The sequence below is a fragment of the Hemiscyllium ocellatum genome, chromosome 19, assembly GCF_020745735.1.
Source record: "Hemiscyllium ocellatum isolate sHemOce1 chromosome 19, sHemOce1.pat.X.cur, whole genome shotgun sequence".
NCBI classification, from domain to species: domain Eukaryota; kingdom Metazoa; phylum Chordata; class Chondrichthyes; order Orectolobiformes; family Hemiscylliidae; genus Hemiscyllium; species Hemiscyllium ocellatum.
In genome coordinates, this window is record NC_083419.1 from 438,352 (window position 1) to 459,874 (window position 21,523).

The window sequence follows — 21,523 nt, forward strand, 5'->3', positions numbered from 1 at the left end:
GCCAAGTCATTGAGTGTATTTAAGACAGAGATGCCTAGTTTCTTGATTGGTGAAGGAATCAAGAGTTAAGGGAGAAAGCTGGAGAAAGAGATTGAGAAATATTTCAGCCATGATTGAATGGTGGAGCTGACTCGATTGGCTGAGTGGCCTAATTCTGTTCCTATATCTTAAGGTCTAAAGTCATTTACTGCTGTGTTGCCTGGTGGAAGGAGGGCTCATTAGAAAACTGGTTAAGTAACCACTAAGCTTTCCCTTATTGCAAACAAATTTATGGGATGATTTTTATTTCTAGTATCTACACTTTTTTTCTTTCAATGTTTGTAAGTGTCTCCTGTTATCTCTAGGGATGTGGATAGTGTTTACCTAAGCACCAGGTGAGGCTTTAGTTCACCTGGACGGAGATGGGGATAGAGAGACTGCTGTTCAGAACACTGCTATGTCAGTCAACCTTGCATCATTCCTAAATTGAAAACACATTCTTATGTATCATACAATAATTTACCAAGGGAAATCATGACTCACGAACTTTTGGGCGGCATGGTGGCACAGTGGTTAACACTGCTGCCTCACAGCGCCAGAGACCCGGGTTCAATTCCCGCCTTAGGCGACTGACTGTGTGGAGTTTGCACATTCTCCCTGTGTCTTCATGGGTTTCCTCCCACAGTCCAAAAGTGTGCAGGTTAGGTGAATTGGCCATGCTAAATTGCCTGTAGTGTTAGGTGAAGAGGTAAATGTAGGGGAATGGGTCTGGGTGGGTTGCGCCTAGGCGGGTCGGTGTGGACTTGTTGGGCCGAAGGGCCTGTTTCCACACTGTAAGTAATCTAGAAAACTAGAGTTTTTTGAAAATGTAACAAAGAGGATTGATCAGGGCAGAGTGGTAAATGTAATCTAAATGGACTTCAGTAAGACAAGGTTTCCCCATGGGAAACTGGTTAGCAAGGTTAGATCTCATGGAATACAGCTAGCCATTTGGATACAGAACTGGCTCAAATGAAGAAGACAGAGGGTGGTAGTAAAGGGTTGTTTTTCAGACTGGAGACCTGTGACCAGTGGAGTGCCACAAGGATCGGTGTTGGCTGCACTACGTTTCGTCATTTATATAAATGATTTGGATATAAACATAGGAGGTATAGTTATAAAGTTTGCAGATGACACCAAAATTGGAGGTTTAGTGGACAGCGAAGAAGATTATCTCAGATTACAACGGGATCTTGATCAGATGGGCCAATGGGCTGAGAGACAGATGGAGTTTAATTTAGATAAATGTGAGGTGTTGCATTTTGGGAAAGCAAATCTTAGCAGAACCTATACACTTATGGTAAAGTCCTGGGGAGTGTTGCTAGCAAAGTGGCCGAGGAGTGCAGGTTCATAGCTCCTTGAAAGTAGAGTCGCAGGTAGATAGGATAGTGAAGGAGGTCTTCGGGATACTTTCCATACTCCAATGGCAGAGCATTGATATGAGAGTTGGGACGTCATGTTGCAGCTCTACAGGACATTGGTAAGGCCACTTTTGGAACACTGTAGACAATTCTGGTCTCCTTCCTATTGGAAGAGTGTTGTGAAACTCGAAAGAGTTCAGAAAAGATTTATAAGGATGTCGCCAAGGTTGGAAGATTTGAGCTACCGGACTAGACTGAAAAGGCTGGGGCTATTTTCCCTGGAGCTTCAAAGGCTGAGGGGTGATCTTATAGCGATTTATAAAATCATGAGGGCATGGATAGGGTAAATAGGCAAAGTTTTTTTCCCTGGTGTGGGTGAGTCCAGACCTAGAGGGCATAGATTTATGGTGAGAGGGGAAAGGTAGGAAAGGGACCTAAGGGGTAACTTTTTCTGCAGAGGGTGGTGGAAGTGTGTGGAAAGGGCTGCCAGAGGAAGTGATGGAGGCTGGTACAATTACAAAATTTAAAAGGCACTTGGATGGGTATATGAATAGGAAGGGTTGAGAAGTATATGGACCAAGTGCTCCTCCCACTCCTCCTTTACCTCCTTCCTTGTTCTTTTTTAAAAGATTTAAACCCTGGAACATCCAGCGACCATTCCTGTCTCTGGGAAATCCATGTCCCTGCTTTGGCCACAACACTGCAGTTCCTAGTACTGATCCATGCACTAAGTTCATCATTACTATTGCATTGAAACAAACAACCCATCCCTTTGACCTATCAATTGTGTATCCTTCCTGACAGAGTCTCTGCATTCTATTTCTGTCTGTTCAACAACTACAAATGTGTTGCTGGTCAAAGCACAGCAGGCCAGGCAGCATCTCAGGAATAGAGAATTCGACGTTTCGAGCATAAGCCCTTCATCAGGAATAGATTCAACAACTACCCTATCCTCTGATCTGTAGCTCTGGTTCCCATCCCCCTGCCAAAGAGCTCAAGCAAATCTCCCACCCAGGACATTGGTGCCCCTCCAGTTTAAGTGCATATGAATTCAATTTTTATCCTTGACATCTGTTCAACACTTGCCTTTTATGACCCATTGGGTTGAAATGGCAGGGGTTTACATTCCATTTTAGTCTATGATCAACCCTAATGAATGCTTGAGCCCTTCCCCTTGTTTCATGCATGATCCTTGGACATCAGGGTTAGACCAGAAGACAGAGGAGTGGAAGCAAGGCCATTCAGCCCATCGAGTTCACTCCGCCATTTAATCATGGCTGAAGCATTTTTCAATTCCATTTATTCACACTGTCCCCGTATCCTTTAATTTCTTGCGAGATTAAGAATTTATCGATCTCTGCCTTGAAGACACACAACATCCTGGCCTCCACTGCGCTCCATGGCAATGAATTCCACAGGCCCACCACTCTCTGGCTGAAGAAATGTCTCCTTATTTCCGTCCTAAATTGACCCCCTCTAATTTTAAGGCTATGCCCACGGGTCCTAGTCTCCCCGCCTAACAGAAACAACTTCCCATCATCCATCCTTTCTAAGCCATGTAAGTTTCAATTAGATTTCCCCTCAACCTTCTAAACTCTAATGAATACAATCCCAGGATCCTCAGCCGATCATCATATGTTGGACCTACCATTCCAGGGATCATCCGTGTGAATCTCCGCTGGACACGCTCCAGTGTCAGTATGTCCTTCCTGAGGTGTGGGGCCCAAAATTGGAGACAGAATTCTAAATGGGGCCTAACCAGAGCTTTATAAAGTCTCAGAAGCACATCACTGCTTTAACATTCCAACTTTCTTGAGATAAATGAAAACGTTACATTTGCTTTCTTAATCACAGACTCAGCCTGCAAATCAACCTTTAGAAAATCTTTCTGCGGCCTCCCCACCTCCTCAGTACTACCTGCCTGTCCACCTAACTTTGTATCATTGGCGAACTTTGGCAGAATACCCCCAGTCCCTTCATCAGATCATTTATATACAAAGTGAATAGCTGCGGCCCCAACAGTGAACCCTGCAGGACACCACTTTGTCACCAGCTGCCATTCTGAAAAAGAACCTTTTATCCCAACTCCCTGCCTTCTGTCAGACAGCCAATCCCCAATCCATGCCAGTAGCTCACCCCAAACACCATGGGTCCTCACCTTATTCGGCAGTCTTCCGTGAGACACCTTATCAAAGTCCTTTTGGAGATAGGTAACATCCACTGGGTTTCGCTGGTCCAACCTATTCGTTACCTCTTCAAAGAATTCTAACAGGTTTGTCAGGCACGACCTCCCCTTATTAAATCCATGCTGGCTTGATGTCACAATGAATTAAGGATTACGGGGAGAATGCTGGTAAGTGGAGTTGAAATGCCCATCAGCCATGATTGAATGGCGGAGTGGACTCGATGGGCCGAATGGCCTTACTTCCACTCTTATGTCTTATGGTCTGACTTGTTCTAATTTGGCCCTACACTTTAGAATTTAGAAATCTCATCCTTAACAATGGATTCTAGTATTTTACCTACAACCGAGTTTAGGCTAATAGGCCTATCATTTTCCATCTTTTATCTTGATCCTTTCTTGAACAAGGGGGTTACAACAGCGATTTTCCAATCATCCGGACTTTCCCTGACTCCAGTGATTTTTGAAAGATAACAGTGAGCTATTTCCTCAGTTACCTCCCTCACAACCCTAGGATGTAGCCCATCGGAGCCTGGAGATTCATCAATTTTTAGACCTTTTAACTTTTCTAGCACTTTCTCTTTTGTAATGGCTACCATACTCAACTCTGCTCCTTGACTCTCCTTAATTGTTGGGATATTACTCATGTCTTCCACTGAGAAGACTGGCACAAAGTATTTATTAAATTCTTCAGCTATTCCCTTATAGCCTTCCTGCATCAATTTGGAGCGGCCCAATTTCTACTTTTGCCTCTCATTTGTTTCTTATGTATTGAAAGAAACTTTTACTATAATTTCTAATATTACTGGCTTGCTTACTGTCATATTTGATCCTCTCCTTCCTTATTTCTTTCTTTGTTATCCTCTTTGTTTTTGTAGTTTTCCCAATCTTCTGATTTCCCAGAGCTTTTATGGGTGGGTTGCGCTTCGGCGGGTTGGTGTGGACTTGTTGGGCCGAAGGGCCTGTTTCCACACTGTAAGTAATTTAATCTAATCTTTTGACCACTTTATAGGCTTTCTCTTTTTCTTCGATACATTTCCTGACTTCCTTTGTCAGCTATGGCTGTCTACTCCCCACCCCCCAATGCATTACCATCATGCCACCGCATCCCCTATTAGACATTATTTGTTATTATTTCAAATAGTTGTCTATGGTCTTTTTGAGCATCCCTGGTGGGACCTCATGATTAGGTGAAAAAACTAACAAAATATAATCTCATGAAGACAGCAGGAGTTGGGGGACGGACAGGGGTTTCCTACCTTGTCGAAGGGCCATTCTTGTGCCTTGGAAAATCCAGCCCAAAGGATCTCTCATTTAACATAGGGAAGGAGGGAAATGTCTTATCTACAGTCTTTTATCTTTCGTATTTTCTTCCTCAGAGAGCAGTGGAAGTTGACTGAATGCATGCAAGGCTGAGTTAGCTAGGTTGCTGCAAATATGTCAAGGTGTGGATGTCAGGCTGTAAAATATACTTGAGGCTACAGTCAGAGCATGCATAATCTAACGGAATGTTGAAACAGGTTCGAGGATCCATTCCTATTTCTTATGTTCTTACTATTGTGGCTGGAAGAAATGATAATGGTTGTTGTAGACTAGATATGGCATTAGATTCAAAATTTGATCAGATCAGATCAAAACTAAAGCAATTCAGTTGGTTATTTTGAATATTAAAGGAAACTTTCAGCTAAGGCAAATTGAAATGGGGTACAGAAAGAATGGCTTACTTTGCTGACTCCATGTCTTCCTGCTCATCAAAGAGCACAGTGCACCTGGTTAGTCTCTGCTGTCGGATTTCAGATGTGGGGTTCCAGAATGTTTCTGATACACCAGTCTTTTTGTCATTGATTATTACTTCACCATCCTATAAATTGTTAAAAAGCAGAGAAAAATTAACTGTAATTATAACAATATCACTGAAATATGTTATTAAAACAAATGACACGATCGCCAACATATCTATTTGCTAATATTGTCTTAGATTGAAATCATGCATGGAATGAGTGTGTTCCTGGCTGGGCCACCATTTATTATCCATCACCAATTGCCTTTGACAAGATGAATTGCTACAGTCCATTTGGTGTAGTTATACAAATTGTTGTTAGGCAGTAAGTTCCAGGAATTTGACCCAGGGACACCGATATTGTTCAATATCAGCATGTTGAGAGGTAGGTGGTGCTTGCAGGCGGTGGTGTTCCCTTTATCTGCTACCCTTGTTCTTCTTGGTGATCATGGTCGTGGGTTTGCAAGGTGCAGTTTAAGGAACCTCAGTAAGCTATGCCAGGCGATAGACGGTACGCATTGCTAAGCCAGTGGTAAAAGGAAAAAATGTTCAAGGTGTTAGATGGGATGCCAATCAAGTAGGTTGTTCTGTGCTGGACAGAATTAAGCTGCTTGGCTATTCCTGGAGCTGCGTTCATCCAGACAAGTGAAGAATATTCTATCAAACTCTTGATTTGTGCCTTGTAGATGGTGGACAAGCTTTTAGGAGTAAGTTACTCACCACAGAATTCCGAGCCTCTGATTGCTTGTTGCCACAACATTTATGTGGCTAGTCTAGTTCTGTTTCTGGTAAACTGTAACATCCAGATGTTGACAGTGCAGGATTCAGTGACAGTAATGTCACTGAAAGTCAGGGATGATAGTTAGATTCTCTCTTGTTGAAGGTCATTGCCCCTGAAATGTTACTTTGCACTTAACAGAACAAGCCGGCATGTTGTTCAGGACTTGCTGCATTTGGACATTGACTGCTTCAGTGTCTGAGGAGTTTTAAATGGTGCTGAACAATGTACAGTCATCAGCAGACATCCCTACTTTTGACATTACAATGGAGGGACGGCCAAGTTAGTTGGAATTTGTGAAGGTATCCTCAGGCTGACATGATTCACCTCCAACAAACACAATGGTCTTCCCTAGTTAAAGGCATGATTCCAACCAATACAGATTTCCCTCCTTGATTCCATGTTTGTCAAGAGTCTGTGAGCAGGTTATTTTTTAAGTGAACACCACTTGATAATTCCTCCCATCACTAGAACAGACTGAACAGCCTCTTGCCTTCTGTGAACAGGACATACGTGGCCAATTTTCTGCATTTGTACTGGAACAGTTTAGCGAGATGCATGGCTAGTTCTGAAGCATAAGTCTTTATTACCATTGCAGAATATTGTCAGGGCCCACAGCCTTTCAGGATTCCTGAAGAATGGTTTATGCCTGAAATGTCGATTCTCCTGCTCCTCGGATGCTGCCTGGCCTGCTGTCTTTTTCCAGCGTCACATTTTTCAACTCTGGTCTCCAGCATCTGTAGCCCTCACTTTCACCATATGGAGTAAACTGAATTGCTTGAAGATTGGCACCGGAGATGCTGGGGACCTTGGGAAAGGCTGAGGTGAATCATTCACTCAATGCCTCTGGCTGAAGATGGATGCAAACATTTCAGCTTTGCCTTATGCACTGAAGTCCTGGGATCTCCCATCATTGAGGAGCCTTCAGGGACTTGTTCAATTATTCATGTCTCTGATATAGCAGGACTGGTGAGCCTAGATTGGTTTGCTGGTTGCAGGATTTCTTAGCGCTTGTCATTGGCATGCATTTAGTACTGTTTTGTTGCTTTTACAGTTTAACACCTCAATTTTAATATGTCTGCTGTGGCTTCTGACATGCCTTTGTACATTCTTCATTTGTATTGATCTCCCTGAAAACTGTGGTTGAATTCAGTATAGCAGCTGCTGATGGCCTACACTGCCTCATGAATGCCAGTTTTGAGATTTTTGAAATCTGTACTATTTACCAAAGCACAATGCTACACAACATCCTCAACTTGATGGTGGGTCTTTGTCCCCATAAGGAATGTGTTCTGACAGACTCCGCACTTATCCTTATCGATAGGAGACAGGCTTTGGAGAGTCATGAGATGAGTTATTTGACAATAGACAATAAGTGCAGGAGTAGGCCATTCGGCCCTTTAAGCCAGCATCACCATTCATTATGTTCATGGCTGATCATCCTCAATCAGTGTCCTGTAGGATTCGCTGCAGGATTCCCAGCCTCTGACCTACCCTAGTGACCAAAGTAATAATTTGACTGGTCTAGTTTTTCTGGTCAACGGTAATTCCCAGAATGTTGATAATGGGGCATTCAGTAATAGTAACACCACTGAATGTCAAAGGACAGTGATTAGATTGATTGTTATTGGAGATGGTCATTGCTAGGCACTACTGATGTGCAAACGTAACTTACCACTTTTCAGCTCAAGCCTGCTGAACTTGGACTGCTTCGGTATCAGAGGAGTCATTAAAGGTGACAAACATTGTGTAATCTGTAGTGAACGTCCCCATTCTGACCTTATGATGGAGGGAAGGTCATTTATGAAGCAGTTGAAGATGGTTGGGCTTGGGGCACTACCCTAAGGAACTACAGTAAGCTCTAGTGGCATAGTTGTAATATTCTTACCTCTCAGCTCGAAGGCCCAAGCTCAAGTCTCACCTGCACCAGAGGTGTAAATTAATGACTGACTGTGTGGAGTTTGCACATTCTCCGTGTCTGTGTGGGTTTCCTCTGGGTGCTCTGGTTTCCGCCCACAGTCCAAAGATGTGCAGGTCAGGTGAATTGGCCATGCTAAATTGCCCATAGTGCTTGGTGCATTAGTCAGAGGGAAATGGGTCTGGGTAGATTACTCTTCAGAGGTCGATATGGACTGGTTGGGCCGAAGGGCCTGTTTTCATACTGTAGGGAATCTAATCTAATCTAATCATCTCTGTGCCAGCATAGAGTACCCCATGTCAATTTCCATTGGCTTCAGTTTTTCAACAGTTCTTTGATGCCATATTCGTTCAAATGAGGCCTCGATGTCAAGGAAGGATATTGTTAAATTTGAAAGGGTCCAAAAACAATTTACAAGGTTTTTGCTGGGATTGGAGGGTTTGTGCTATAAAGGGAAGACCTTTTAAAATGGAGATAAGGAGAAACTTCTTTAGCCAGAGAGTCGTGAATCTACAAAATTCATTGCCACAGAAGGCTGTGGAAGCCAGGTTATTGAGTACATTTAAGACTGAGATAGATAGGTTGTTGAGTGTCAAGTGGATCAAGAGTTGAGGGAGAATGGGGTCGAGAAACTTATCAGCCATGATTGAATGGCAGAACAGACTCAATGGGCTGAATGGCCTAGTTTCTGTTCCTGTCTCTTATCGACTGACATCTGTGAAGAGCAATCAGAGCTAACGTTTCAGATCCGGTGACCCTCCCTCAAAACTGATGGTAGTTAGGAAAATATTGGTTTATATGCAGAAAAAAGATTGGGGGAGGGGTTAAGGACTAAATGACAGGTGGGGATAGAGCCCAAAGAGAGAGAAGACAGTTGGTGGGTGCTACTCTTCGGCGGGTCGGTGTGGACTTATTGGGCCAAAGGACCTGTTTCCACACTGTAAGGAATCTAATCTAATCACAAATATAGAGTGGATGATCCTATGTGCCTTTTACGGGTGGTACGGTGGCTCAGTGGTTAGCACTGCTGCTTCACAGCACCAGGGTCCCAGGTTTGATTCCAGTCTTGGGCGACTGTGTGGAGTTTGCACATACTCTCCGAGTCTGTGTGGGTTTCAAATTTAACAATATCCTTCCTTTCCAAGGTTACACACTGGAGGGCCGGTGTGGACTTGTTGGGCCGAAGGGCCTGTTTCCACACTGTAGAGAATCTAAAACTCTGCCATGCTCTTGCCCCCAACCCGATACACCAGATCTTGTTATTACATAGTCTGCCATTACACAATACCTATTGTTAGCCACCAACAGTAAAAGCTATTCATTTTCTCAGCCAGATCATTTTCCACTCTTTTGTCTGTCCAACTTCTCTATCTTTGAGCTCTATCCCCAATTGTTTATTCCTTATCCCCTCCCCCACTCTACTTTCTGCATATAAACTGACATTTTCCTGGCTCCCATCAGTCCTGAGGAAGGGTCACCAGACCTGAAACGTTAACTCAGACTTCTCTTCACAAATGCTGCCAGACCTGCTGAGCTTTTCCAGCTTCTTGTTCTTGTTTCTCATTTTCAGCATCTGCAGTTCTTTCAGTTTTTATTGAGGATTATCAGCTTAGCCATGAACTCGTTAATTGGTGGAGCACACACAATGTGCTGAATGGCCTATTATGTGCTTAGTGAACGTAGTAGGTTTTAAGACACTCAACAATGGTTTTATAGTATCCTAAGGAAACCATTTAATTCCAGTTTTTAAATTTAATTCAAATGTTACTATCTGCTATGATAATTTCTAAACCCATGTCCCCAGAATATTAGCCTGGAGCTCTGACACGTTTGCCCAGTGACAACACCATTCTGCCATTGTCCCCTCCTCCCAGTAGCAGTCCATATTAAATTAGTTTTCAATTATGCACTTCAAAACAGATGAAATCTTCAACACACAATAATTACCTCAAAAAGAGGCCACGCTACTCACCCAGTGTCCTTCCAGAGTCGCCAAAACCTCTGATCCCAACTTGAGTTTTCCAAATATCTGATTAACATTGTTGCTGTTGCCTAAAAATGGCTGGGGACATGACAATTATTGACAATACAGCATTAGATGTGAGAAAATACAAGAAAAACTTAACAATATTTTGGTGTGCAGACAGTTTTCAGTTAAAACTAAGATAAAAGTACCCAATTAATCTTTGTAGTACTGAGTTTGAAGATATTAGGAAGAAGGTATAAAGGAGACATCAGAGGTAGGTTCTTTATGTAGAGAGTTGTGAATGCATGGAATGTGTTGCCAGATGACATGGTGGAAGTGAAGTCATTTGGTGACATTTAAGCTACTGCTGGACATGCACATGGATAGCAGTGAGTTGAGGGGTGCGTAGGTTAAGTTACTATGTTTTACATTAGGATTAAGTCTCGGAACAACATCGTGGGCCTAAGGGCCAGTTCTGTGCTGTACGTTTCTATGTTCTAAAATAATCCTAATCTACTCAACCTCTCTTCATAGATAGTGCCCTCCTGGTGAACTTCTTCTGCACCCTCTCCAAAGCATCCATATCCATTTGGTAATGTGGTGACCAGAACTGTACACAGTATTCCAAATGTAGCCAAACCAAAGTCCTATATGACTGTAACATGACCTGCCAACTCTTGTACTCAATACTCCATCCTATGAAGGAAAGCATGCCAAATGCCTTCTTGACCACTCTATCAGTCTGCGTTGTCATGTTCAGGGTACAACGGACCTGAACACCCAGATCTCTCTGTATATCAATTTTCCCCAGTGCTTTTCCATTTACTGTATAGTTTGCTCTTGAATTGGGTCTTCCAAAATTTATCACGTTGCATTTGCCCAGGTTAAACTCCAGCTGCCATTTCTCTTGCCCCACTCTCCAATCTATCTATATTCTGCTGCATTCTTGGACAGTCCACTTCACTATTTGATACTCCACCAATATTAGTGTCATCTGCAAACTTGCTAATCAGACCACCTATACCTTCCTCCAGGTCATTTTTGTATATCACAGACAAAAGTGGTCCCAACATGGATACCTGTGGAAAACCACTGGTCACAGTTCTCCATTTTGAGGAATTTCCTTCCACTACTACTCTCTGTCTCCTGCTACCCAGCGAGTTCTCTATCTTCTGCAGCTGTACAGGGCCCTGATGAGACCACACCTGGAGTATTGTGTGCAGTTCTGGTCTCCAAATTTGAGGAAAGACATTCTGGCTATTGAGGGAGTGCAGCGTAGGTTCACGAGGTCAATTCCTGGAATGGCGGGACTACCTTACGCTGAAAGACTGGAGCGACTGGGCTTGTATACCCTTGAGTTTAGAAGACTGAGAGGAGATCTGATTGAGACATATAAGATTATTAAAGGATTGGACAATCTGGAGGCAGGAAACATGTTTCCGCTGTTGGGTGAGTGCCGAAACAGAGGACACAGCTTAAAAGTACCATTTAGGTAGACCGTTTAGGACAGAGATGAGAAGAAACGTCTTCACCCAGAGAGTGGTGGCTGTGTGGAATGCTCTGCCCCAGAGGGCAGTGGAGGCCCAGTCTCTGGATTCATTTAAGAAAGAGTTGGATACAGCTCTCAAAGGTAGTGGAATCAAGGGTTATGGAGATAAGGCAGGAACAGGATACTGATTAAGGATGATCAGCCATGATCGTATTGAATTGTGGTGCAGGCTCAAAGGGCAGGATGGCCTACTCCTGCACCTACTGTCTTTTGCCCATCTAGCTCGTACACCCTGGACCCCATGTGACTTCACATTCTCCATCAGTCTACCATGGGGAACCTTATCAAACGCCTTACTGAAGTCGATGTATATGACATCTATATCCCTTTCCTTATCAGTCAACTTTGTCACCTCTTCAAAAAGCTCTATTAGGTTGGTAAGACATGATCTTCCCTGCACAAAACCAAGTTGCCTATCACTGATAAGTGCATTTCTTCCAACAGTAAATAGGTCCTATCCCTCAGTATCTTCTCCAGCAGCTTCCCTATCACTGACGCTAGACTCGCCGGTGTTTAATTACCTAATTATTCCTGCTATCCTTCTTAAACAAGGGGATAACATTAGCATCCTTGAACACGGGTGCTGCAAAGATATCTGTAAAGGGCCCAGCTATTTCCTCTTTTGCTTTCCTCAGTAACCAGGATAGATCCTATCTGGACCTGGGGGCTTGTCCACCTGGATACCTTTTAGAATACACATTTCCTCCCTCCTTATGCCAACTTGACCTAGAGTAATCAAACACCTATCCCTAACCTCAACATCTGTCATGTCCCTCTCCTCGGTGAATACCAACACAAAGTACTCATTAAAAATCAGACCAATTTTCTCTGACCCCAAGCATAACTTCCCTCCTTTGTCCTTGATTGGGCCAAATCTTCCTCTAATTACCTTCTTGCTCCTTATATATGAATAAAAGGCTTTGGGATTTCCATTAACTCTGTTTGCTAAAAATGTTTCATGACTCCTTTTAGCCCTCTTAATTCCTCATTTCAAATTCAGCTTGATCTTGGTTTCTCGATATTCTTCCAAATGTGTTTTAGGTCGCCTAGACCTTATGTATACTTCCTTTTTCCTTTTAGCTAGTCACACAATTTCACCTCTCATCGATGGTTCCCTAATCTTGCCACTTCTATCCACCATTTTCACACAGACATGTCTGTCCTGCAGTCTAATCAACCTCGCTTTAAAAGCCTCCCACATATCAAGGTTAGATTTTTGATTAGATCATTTACAGTGTGGAAACAGGCCCTTCTTCCCAACAAGTCCACACCGACTATCCCAAGAGCAACCAACCCAGACCCATTCCCCTACATTTACCCCTTCACCTAACGCTACGGGCAATTTAGCATGGCCAATTCATCTGACCTGCACATTTTGTTTGGATTGTGGGAGGAAACTGGAGCAATCCTACGCAGACACGGGGAGAATGTGCAAACTCCGCACAGACAGTCGCCTGTGGCGGGAATTGAACCAGAGTCTCTGGCGCTGTGAGGCAGCAGTGCTAAACACCGTGCCACTGTGTCTTCAAACAGCTACACCCAATCTACATTGTCCAGCTCCTGCTGAATTTTGCTATAGTTGGCCTTCCCCAAATTTAGCATTCTTCCTTTAGGGCCACTCGTGTCTTTATTTATGAGTATTCTAAAATTTATGGAATTTTGATGACTATTCCCAAAGTAATCCCCTACTGAAACTTCAAACACCTGACCAGGCTCATTCCCAACACTAGGTCCAGTATGACCCTTTCCCGAGTTGGACCAATTACATACTGCTCTATAAAACGTTCCTGGATGCTCCTTCCAAATTTTGCTCCATCTAAACCTCTGACACTAAGTGAATCCCAATCAATGTTGAGAAAATTAACATTTCCTATCACCACCATCCTGTTGCTCCTACATCTTTCTCCCATAATCTGTTTGAATATTTGTATCTTGATCTCACACTCGCTGTTGGGAGGCTTGTTACCGACATTGGTACCGCACCCTTTTTGTTTCTGAGCTCTGCCCATAATGTCTCAGTACTCAAGTCATCCATACTGCCCTCCTTCAGCTCAGCTGTGACATCCTCTCTGACCAGTAATGGAACCACACCTCCCCTGCCATCACCGCCAACCCCCCACCTCCAACACACACCGCCCGCCCCTCCACCCACAATAATGTAAACATTCATTTTTTGCATGGCCTGACTTCCTACCCAAAGAATGGGAGTAATGAAATCATACTTTAATTCCTTTTCTTATTTCTAACCAGGAAAGTAGTTTGAGCAAAGGACACAGAATTGGAGGGTACATTCTAAAATTCAGCTGAAGTAAAGTAAAAGGAACAAATAACTAACCTTCAATTTGAATTCGATAATTGCACTGTAGCCAGTTTTCTCACAGGTGATATTAACATGGCCTCCAAGTTCAAGAGTCATTGGACCATAAACAATTCCTATGAAGAAAGAATTTATTAAAAATTCTTGCATATTTTTTCACATCTTGCACATCTTGGATCTACCACATGTCAATTGCACATCGGATTTTATAATTTTAATCTTTTGGTGGGACAGAACCTGAGTATTGCTGACAAAATACATTTTGTTGAGACTTTTTATGTTATACTCATCAGGACAATTTGCAGAACTATCAAAATAAAGGTATGTTTGTGGCATAAATGGACATTGTGAGGACAGTGCTGAGTATTTGACAAGTGAGCTCTAATTAGTAAATGCATGGATAACCCACCAGTTAATGACGACTGACAGTTAATTGTCAAGATTTTAAACATTTTTTTAAGACAGGCATTAAAGTACTGACTGCACCACCTACCCTGTGCCTGCAAAACATGCAATGTCCAATATTAGGTGGACAACTGGACAGCATTTGTTAAATAATCCTGAGAGAGAGAATTTCTGAATGGCATCAAAACCTGTTGCCTTGAACTCATGGAAGCATTCGAGATGAAAAGCTTTGACAAAATGTGCAATTTTTCAACAATACTCAAGTTATGTACTATCAAGCAAGAATTTGATTCCTGAATTATGCTGTCAACCAATTTAGGATTGAGAGCGTGCTGCTGAAAAGGTACAGCAGGTCAGACAGCATCCGAGGAGCAGGAGAATCAGCGTTTCTGGCTGGAGTACGAACTAGGGCTCTGGCCCGAAACGTCGAATCTTCTGATCACTGCCTGATCTGCTGTGCTTTTCCAGCAACACACTCTCAACTCTGACCTCCAGCATCTGCACATCTCACTGTCTCCTAACCAATTTGGGATTGTCAGTCGGGTTTGCAATGTGGCATATTTTCACGCACTGAATAAGGGTTACACCCGAAACATTGACTTCTGCACCTCCTGATGCTGCCTGTCTTGCTGTGTTCTTCCAGCATCCTGCCTGTATACTTTCATGCACTGGCAGTCACTCATATTAATATGCAGGGCCCTGTTCTCTGCAGCCATAAGGAACATGGACTCACATTGTACCTGTTCAACTCAACAAAATGGGTGACAGCCACTCTCCGGCTCATTTTTCAGAAGCAATACCATGATCAGTTAACTTACAGGTTTAAGAACTGAAGCAAGTCCTTAGCCCTTTCACTCGTGAAGCATGTTAAGACCAATGTATTAACAGAACAACACTGATTAAGACAATGTAAAATAAAGTGATAGTATCTATTTTTACTGTGTGTAAACAATAAAGCAGCAAATAATGAGAAATGTATAAAGATACAAAACCCAAGATGAGGAGGACAAATGACAAGCTGGGATAGAGCTTTTATATGAAGGACTTCCAACTTCAGCTAAACGTAGCAGTTATGCTGCTTGGGGAAAGCAGGTGGACTGTTCCAGTTTACGACTTTGCAATCAGTCTCTGGTAATATGTTGCAATTCTTTTGGTGTTAATGAATCAAAATTTGGAAGTACCCTCCTGACAGTATAGTGAATCTACCTTTAGAACATAAACTGCAGTGGATCAAGAAGGCAGCTCACCATCACCTTCTCAAGGGCAACGAGGGATTGATAATGAATACTGGCCAGCCAGTGATGCCCACTTTCCTCAAGTTAAAAAAAGAGAACTTACAGGGTGACCCTGACTTACAAATGAGCTATCATACAGGAGTGCGATTTTAAAGACCTGAAATACAAACATTTCCTGTACTGACAAAGGGTTTCTTTATATTGTCCTGCATTGTGTTGACTTGCATACAAATCAGTTGGTGGACAGACTCCAGAATAGAACCTGTTCACAACCTGTGGACTGCCTGCCTAATTGTTCCAAGATTGTGCTGGTAGAGGTTGGTTGGAAAGCAGTAAACTGGAAGAATCTGCTCACTTTCATGAAGGGTTATACTTTTGGCATAACCATAGTCTGCCTGCTCCATCAGTGAGATCATAACTGACCTGTGATTCAAGCGTAATATCAAGAGTCTGGTAACACCGTCCATATGCCATGTTCTAATGTGACGAAATCCATCATTTGTGAGCTGTGACTTGGTCTGCAGTGTTAGCGACTAAAATAGAAATCAAGTCCAGGTTTCTGGATGATTGGTGCTGACTGGTGAAAAAAAGCAGACAGCAGGCTGCCAGGTCATGCTTCAGTCACTGTCTGCAAAGCTGAGTATTTTAGCAGTGCAGGCTTACTGAGGAGCTGGGACTTTTCTTTTATCAGATTCAACCATATCACATACTGGAGTGTTACCGAATGAAGGGGAAGCTATGCTTTTCAGATGTTTTGTGAATGAAGTTCCGCAGGATCATGCTTTTTAGTGTTAATTGTAATCTTGTAAGTTGGATGAAGTAGTGTTATTGTCAGAGGCTACCTGACAGTCAAAACTTCTCTAACAAAGAGTAATTAAGCTCTACTAAAGAGCTTAGACCAAGTCACATGGCACTAGGTTATATTCCAACAGATTTACTTAAAATCATAAGTTTTCAGAGTGCTACCCCTTTGTCAGGTGAAATGGAGGGAGACACACAGACACAGAATATATAGAGAAAGTTAGAACTGGAAAGAACTGCACATGGGGCATATTAGCTGGGAAATCCAAGACCTGAACAATACTCAGGGTTGGAGTACTGAGTTACAAGTACTAACAAGATTCTCTCTAACAAGAGAGAATCTCATCATTAGCCCTTACCATTACAGAATTCTCAATTATTAAGACACTGGAAATGACCACTGGCCAGAAACTAAACTGGCTCAGTCAAATAAATACTATGGCTACAAGAGCAGGTCATAGGTTGGAATTCTACAATAAGTAACTCACCTCAAGACTCCCCAAAGCCTGTTCACCATTGTTACGCACAGCTCATGACTGTGTTGGAATATTGTTCACTTAATGTGGTATTCAGCATCAACAATATCTAAGAAGTTGCAAACCATTCAGGACAAAGCTGCCTGCTTAACTGGACTCCAGCAACAATTCACTCCCACCAACAACAGTGAATAGTGGCAGCAGAGTGTACCACTTATGCACTGCAGCAGCCTACTTAGGATCTTTCAACAGCACCTTCTAAACTGACGTGTTCTACCAACAAGAAGCACAAATGAGTCAACAGGACCTGCATATCTGGCCTTGCACTGGCGCTGAACTTCAGATATGACATTGCTCCATTGTAGGAAGAACCTTTTGGATTAATGCTAACAGCAGATTAGGATAAAATATCACCAGTGTAAACTTTGCACATATTTCAACTTGGAACGGTTTTAACTTGTGCTAATTTCTGAGATATATTGGCTTTCCTGACAAGTTTGAGTTAGACTGCTCTACCCAAGAGTCACAAACACTTTTACTTTGATTAGACCCTTGGGATGCGACTCATATACAAAGAACAAAGAAAATGTACAGCCCAGGAACAGGCCCTTCGGCCCTCCAAGCCTGAGCCGATCCAAATGTACTGTCTAAACCTGTCGCCCAATTCCTAAGCATCTGTATCCCTCTGCTCCCCACCTACTCATGCATCTGTCCAGATGCATCTTAAACGAATCCACTGCGTCTGCCTCTACTACCTCTGCTGGCAACTCGTTCCAGACACTCACCGCCCTCTGTGTGAAGTACTTGCCGCGTGTATCCCACTTAAACTTTCCACCTCTCACCTTGAAAGCATGGCCTCTTGTTATGGAACCCTTCACCCTGGGAAAAAGCTTATTTCTATCCACCCTGTCTATACCCTTCATGATTTTGTAAACCTCAATCAGGTCCCCCCTCAATATCTTTTTTTCTAATGAAAACAAACCTAACCTACTCAACCTCTCTTCATAGCTAGTACCTTCCATACCAGGCAACATCTTCGTAAACCTTCTCTGCACCCTCTCCAAAGCATCCACAACCTTTGCTAATGTGGCGCCCAGAACTGTACACAGTATTCTAAATGTGGTCGAACCAACGTCATATACTATTTTAACATGACTTGCCAGCTCTTATACTCAATACCCTGTCCGATGAAGGCAAGCATACCATATGCCTTCGTGACCACTCTATCCACCTGTGCAGCAACCTTCAGGGTACAATGGATCTGCACTCCCAGATCTCTCTGCTCATCAACTTTTTCCAAAGCTCTTCTGTTCACTGTATAATTCGCTCTAGAATTAGACTTCCCAAAATGCATCACCTAATATTTGCCTATGCTTTCTGCTACTCCACCAATCTTGGTGTCATCTGCAAACTTGCTGATCACAAACAACAGTGGCCCCAACACTGACCCCTGTGGAACATCACTGGTCACCTTTCTCCAGACTGGAGAATAGAGAAAATGTATCTCTATCTGTGCTACGTCTAACCGTGAAAGCAAGAGAGGGAAAAGAAAAACACTGCTGTGAATACGGGGAATAGAGTTTGATTTTTACATTTTTTGGAACCATTTTCTATGTCACACACAGCGTGCTTGGAATTACCTTGTGTTGTATGATCTCGTTCAGCTAATGATATGTTTTTTTTCCTGTTTGGATGACCTACTTTCATGTACAGGCTTAAGTCATTGAATAAGCCACAAAATATGACGAGCAGTAGCAACAAGTTTAAATACTTAAGAGACTGCAAAGTGCCACAGTAGAGAAAGCAATTTTGTTTTTGAGTGTGCGCGGTCATTACCAAATTATTCTTTTGTTTTTTTTTGCTTTTTTTATATATAAAGAAGATGAATGAAAAATGTCTCTGCCAGGTTAGGCAAGAGTCGAAACATATTCTGAAAGCTACCTCTTTTTTTAAAAAATGTATTTTTGCTAAGTTATTAAAGCACAGTTTGCAGTATTTCATGTTTTACGTTGTCGCCACAACCATTCCTCTCATCCCCGCGAGGATGTACTGGCTGATTGTTGCTTAGGGGAGGTGCCCAGGTTTCCAATGATCCAAAGCCGAAGGAGGTGTTTTGGATACTTTAATGGAGGAGGCCCTCAACAAGAACATCCAGGATTGTGAAATCCAGCAATTGTAGACTGGGGTCTTCCATCTCATCTACCTCATATTATTCCAATCATTTGGTTTGTGTCAAGCACCACCTTATTTTTAATATCTTGTAATTATCTCTCTGCCTCAATTAATTGGATCATAGGTTATCCTTCACTTCCTAGTCAGCTGTTTACATTTTACTCAAGCTGTCTGACACTTTTGAAAACCTGCAGAGACTTGTTATTCAGCCTGTCAACACACCTCCCTCACATCATTTGCACTACCTTTTGATCTCTCTGCCAATAAATTCCATGCCCGTGTGCTTCCCTTCACTTTACCTAATGAAGGAGCAGTGGTCTGAAAACTTAGGATTTCAAATAAACCCTGTTGGACTATAACCTGGTGTCATGTGACTTCTGACATTGTCCACTCGAGTCCAACACCGGCACCTCTACATCAGGGAGGAGTTGGATGCACCACTATGGGCTAAAAGGACTAAAGAGTGAGGGAAAAGCAGGATGTATTATAGAGTGGGATGATCAGCCACGACCATAATGAGCAAGCTCAAAGGGTCGAATGCCCTATTTCCACTCCTGCTTTCCATGTTTCTACATATTGATCTGGAAGAAATGCAACTTGAAACCAACAAATCAGCAAAATTACCTTTACAATGAGCGTAGGGCATACTCATCACATAGTCTTCCCCTCGGTTGAGGAAAGAAAGTCTTGCTTCACCATCCAATATGGCAGATAATGAATTACCTGGAATACAAAAGAAAAGGATAGGTATTATTTCTCAACTTGAAAGTCTTCCCGATGCAGTTTATATCTAAGCAGTGATCCAAAGTAGGTTCTGCAGCCTGTTGTTTCATTCCACCATAACAACTTTCTTTCCAACTCTTCCTGAATCATAGAAACCTACAAAGTGGAAGCAGGCCATTCAGCTTAACACGTTCATACTGACCTTCTGAAAAGCATCTCACCCAGACCCATCCTCCCCTACCCTATCCCTGCAATCCTGCATTTCCCATGGCTAATCTACATAGAACATAACAGCGCAGTACAGGTCCTTCAGCCCTTGATGTTGTGCCGACCTGTGGAACCAATCTGAAGCTCATCTATCCTACATGATTACATTTTCATCCATGTGCTTATCAAATGACCGTTTAAATGCCATTAAAGTTGGCGAGTCTATTACTTTTGCAAGCAGGGCATTCCATGCCCTAACTACTCTGAATAAAGAAACTACCTCTGATATCTATCCTGTAGCTATCATCCCTCTATTTAAAGATATGTCCCCTCATGCTAGCCATCACCATCCAAGGAAAAAGGCTCTCCCTGTCCACCCTATCTAACCCTGATTATCTTATATGTCTTAATTAAGTCACCTCGCAACCTTCTTCTCTCTAACCAAAACAGCCTCAAGTCCCTCAGCCTTTCCTCTGAAGACCTTCCCTCCATACCAGGCAACATCCTAGTAAATCTCCTCTGAACCCTTTCCAAAGCTTCCATAGCCTTCCGATAATGTGGTGACTAGAACTGTACACAATACTCCAAGTGCGGCCGCACCAGAGTTTTGTACAGTTGCAGCATGACCTCATTGCTCTGAAATCCAATCCCTCTACCAATAAAAGCTAACACACCATATGCCTTCTTAACAACCCTATTGACTTGGGTGGAAAATGTCAGGGATCTATGCACATGAACATAGAGATCATTTTGCAGCAGAGAACGGCGGGTGCTGGGCGAAAATGAAGTCGGAGCGCAAAGCCGGTCGGAAAGATAAGTGATTGTTATTTAAGAACTTGCCTTGACGCCAATGGTCTTTTTGCAGCAGAGAACGGCGGGTGCTGGGTGGAAGTGAAGTCGGAGCGCAAGGCCGGTTGGGAAGGTAAGTGATTGTTATTTGAGTGGGTGTGTTCTAGACCCCAGGTCCTACAAAGTAGGGCCTCCCTCCCACCCTCCTCCTCTAACCTAAATTAAAAGTCCACAGACTTGCCCCAAAAAGAGGGTCCAAGGAAGTTCCTGTGGATTGAAGAGTGAGGCTTTAGCTCAGAAGTCTTTGACAAGGAGGTTGAGTGAAGTGATTACGCCACAGTTGAAGAGGGGGAAGACGTGACTGCCAAGCTGGTTCAGTGTGCTACATCCTTGATGTGGGAGGTCAACAACTCTGGTGTGTCTGGCTTGTATAAGTGTGGAAAGTGTGTGCACATTCAGCTACTGACAGCATATTTCTGCACTGATGGAAGAACTCGAGGACCTTAGGCTCATCCAAGAGAACAAGATCTTTTTGGACAAGACCTTCAGCGAGGCTATTACACCAACCATACCAGAAGAGAGCAGACGATGAGGAAGGCAGAGAGGAGACAGGTGCAAGAGACCCCGGAGGAAGTACCTGTCAGGAACAAGTTGAATCTTTTGGAAACAGTAGAAACAGATGACACTGCCAGTCCGCGAGGCGGCCAGGTCTGTCAATCAAAAGTTGGCATGGAGGCAGAGCGGAAGAGTCGGACATCGCACAGAGCCGTGGGAATAGGGGACTCCACAGTGAGAGGAACTGACCAGGGTTTTTGTGGCAGCAGACGGGACTTAAGGATGGTGTGT

At 43.1% G+C, this 21,523-nt stretch overlaps 1 protein-coding gene across 6 annotated transcripts in view; it reads right to left on the reverse strand.

Annotated features, from left to right (window-relative positions):
* Positions 1-21,523, reverse strand: part of osbpl8 (oxysterol binding protein-like 8) — a 419,660-nt gene that overhangs the window by 67,150 nt on the left and 330,987 nt on the right. For all 6 annotated transcript variants that reach the window (XR_009645711.1, XM_060839573.1, XM_060839571.1 and 3 more), the window contains 4 exons: positions 19,583-19,681; positions 13,888-13,985; positions 10,010-10,099; positions 5,286-5,422 (listed from right to left, as the gene is read on the reverse strand). Coding sequence is in view for 5 of the 6 variants with exons in the window: in XM_060839573.1 (XP_060695556.1) it covers positions 5,286-5,422; positions 10,010-10,099; positions 13,888-13,985; positions 19,583-19,681 (424 nt within the window). In the remaining variant the exon portion in view is untranslated. The remainder of the gene's footprint in view (positions 1-5,285; positions 5,423-10,009; positions 10,100-13,887; positions 13,986-19,582; positions 19,682-21,523) is intronic.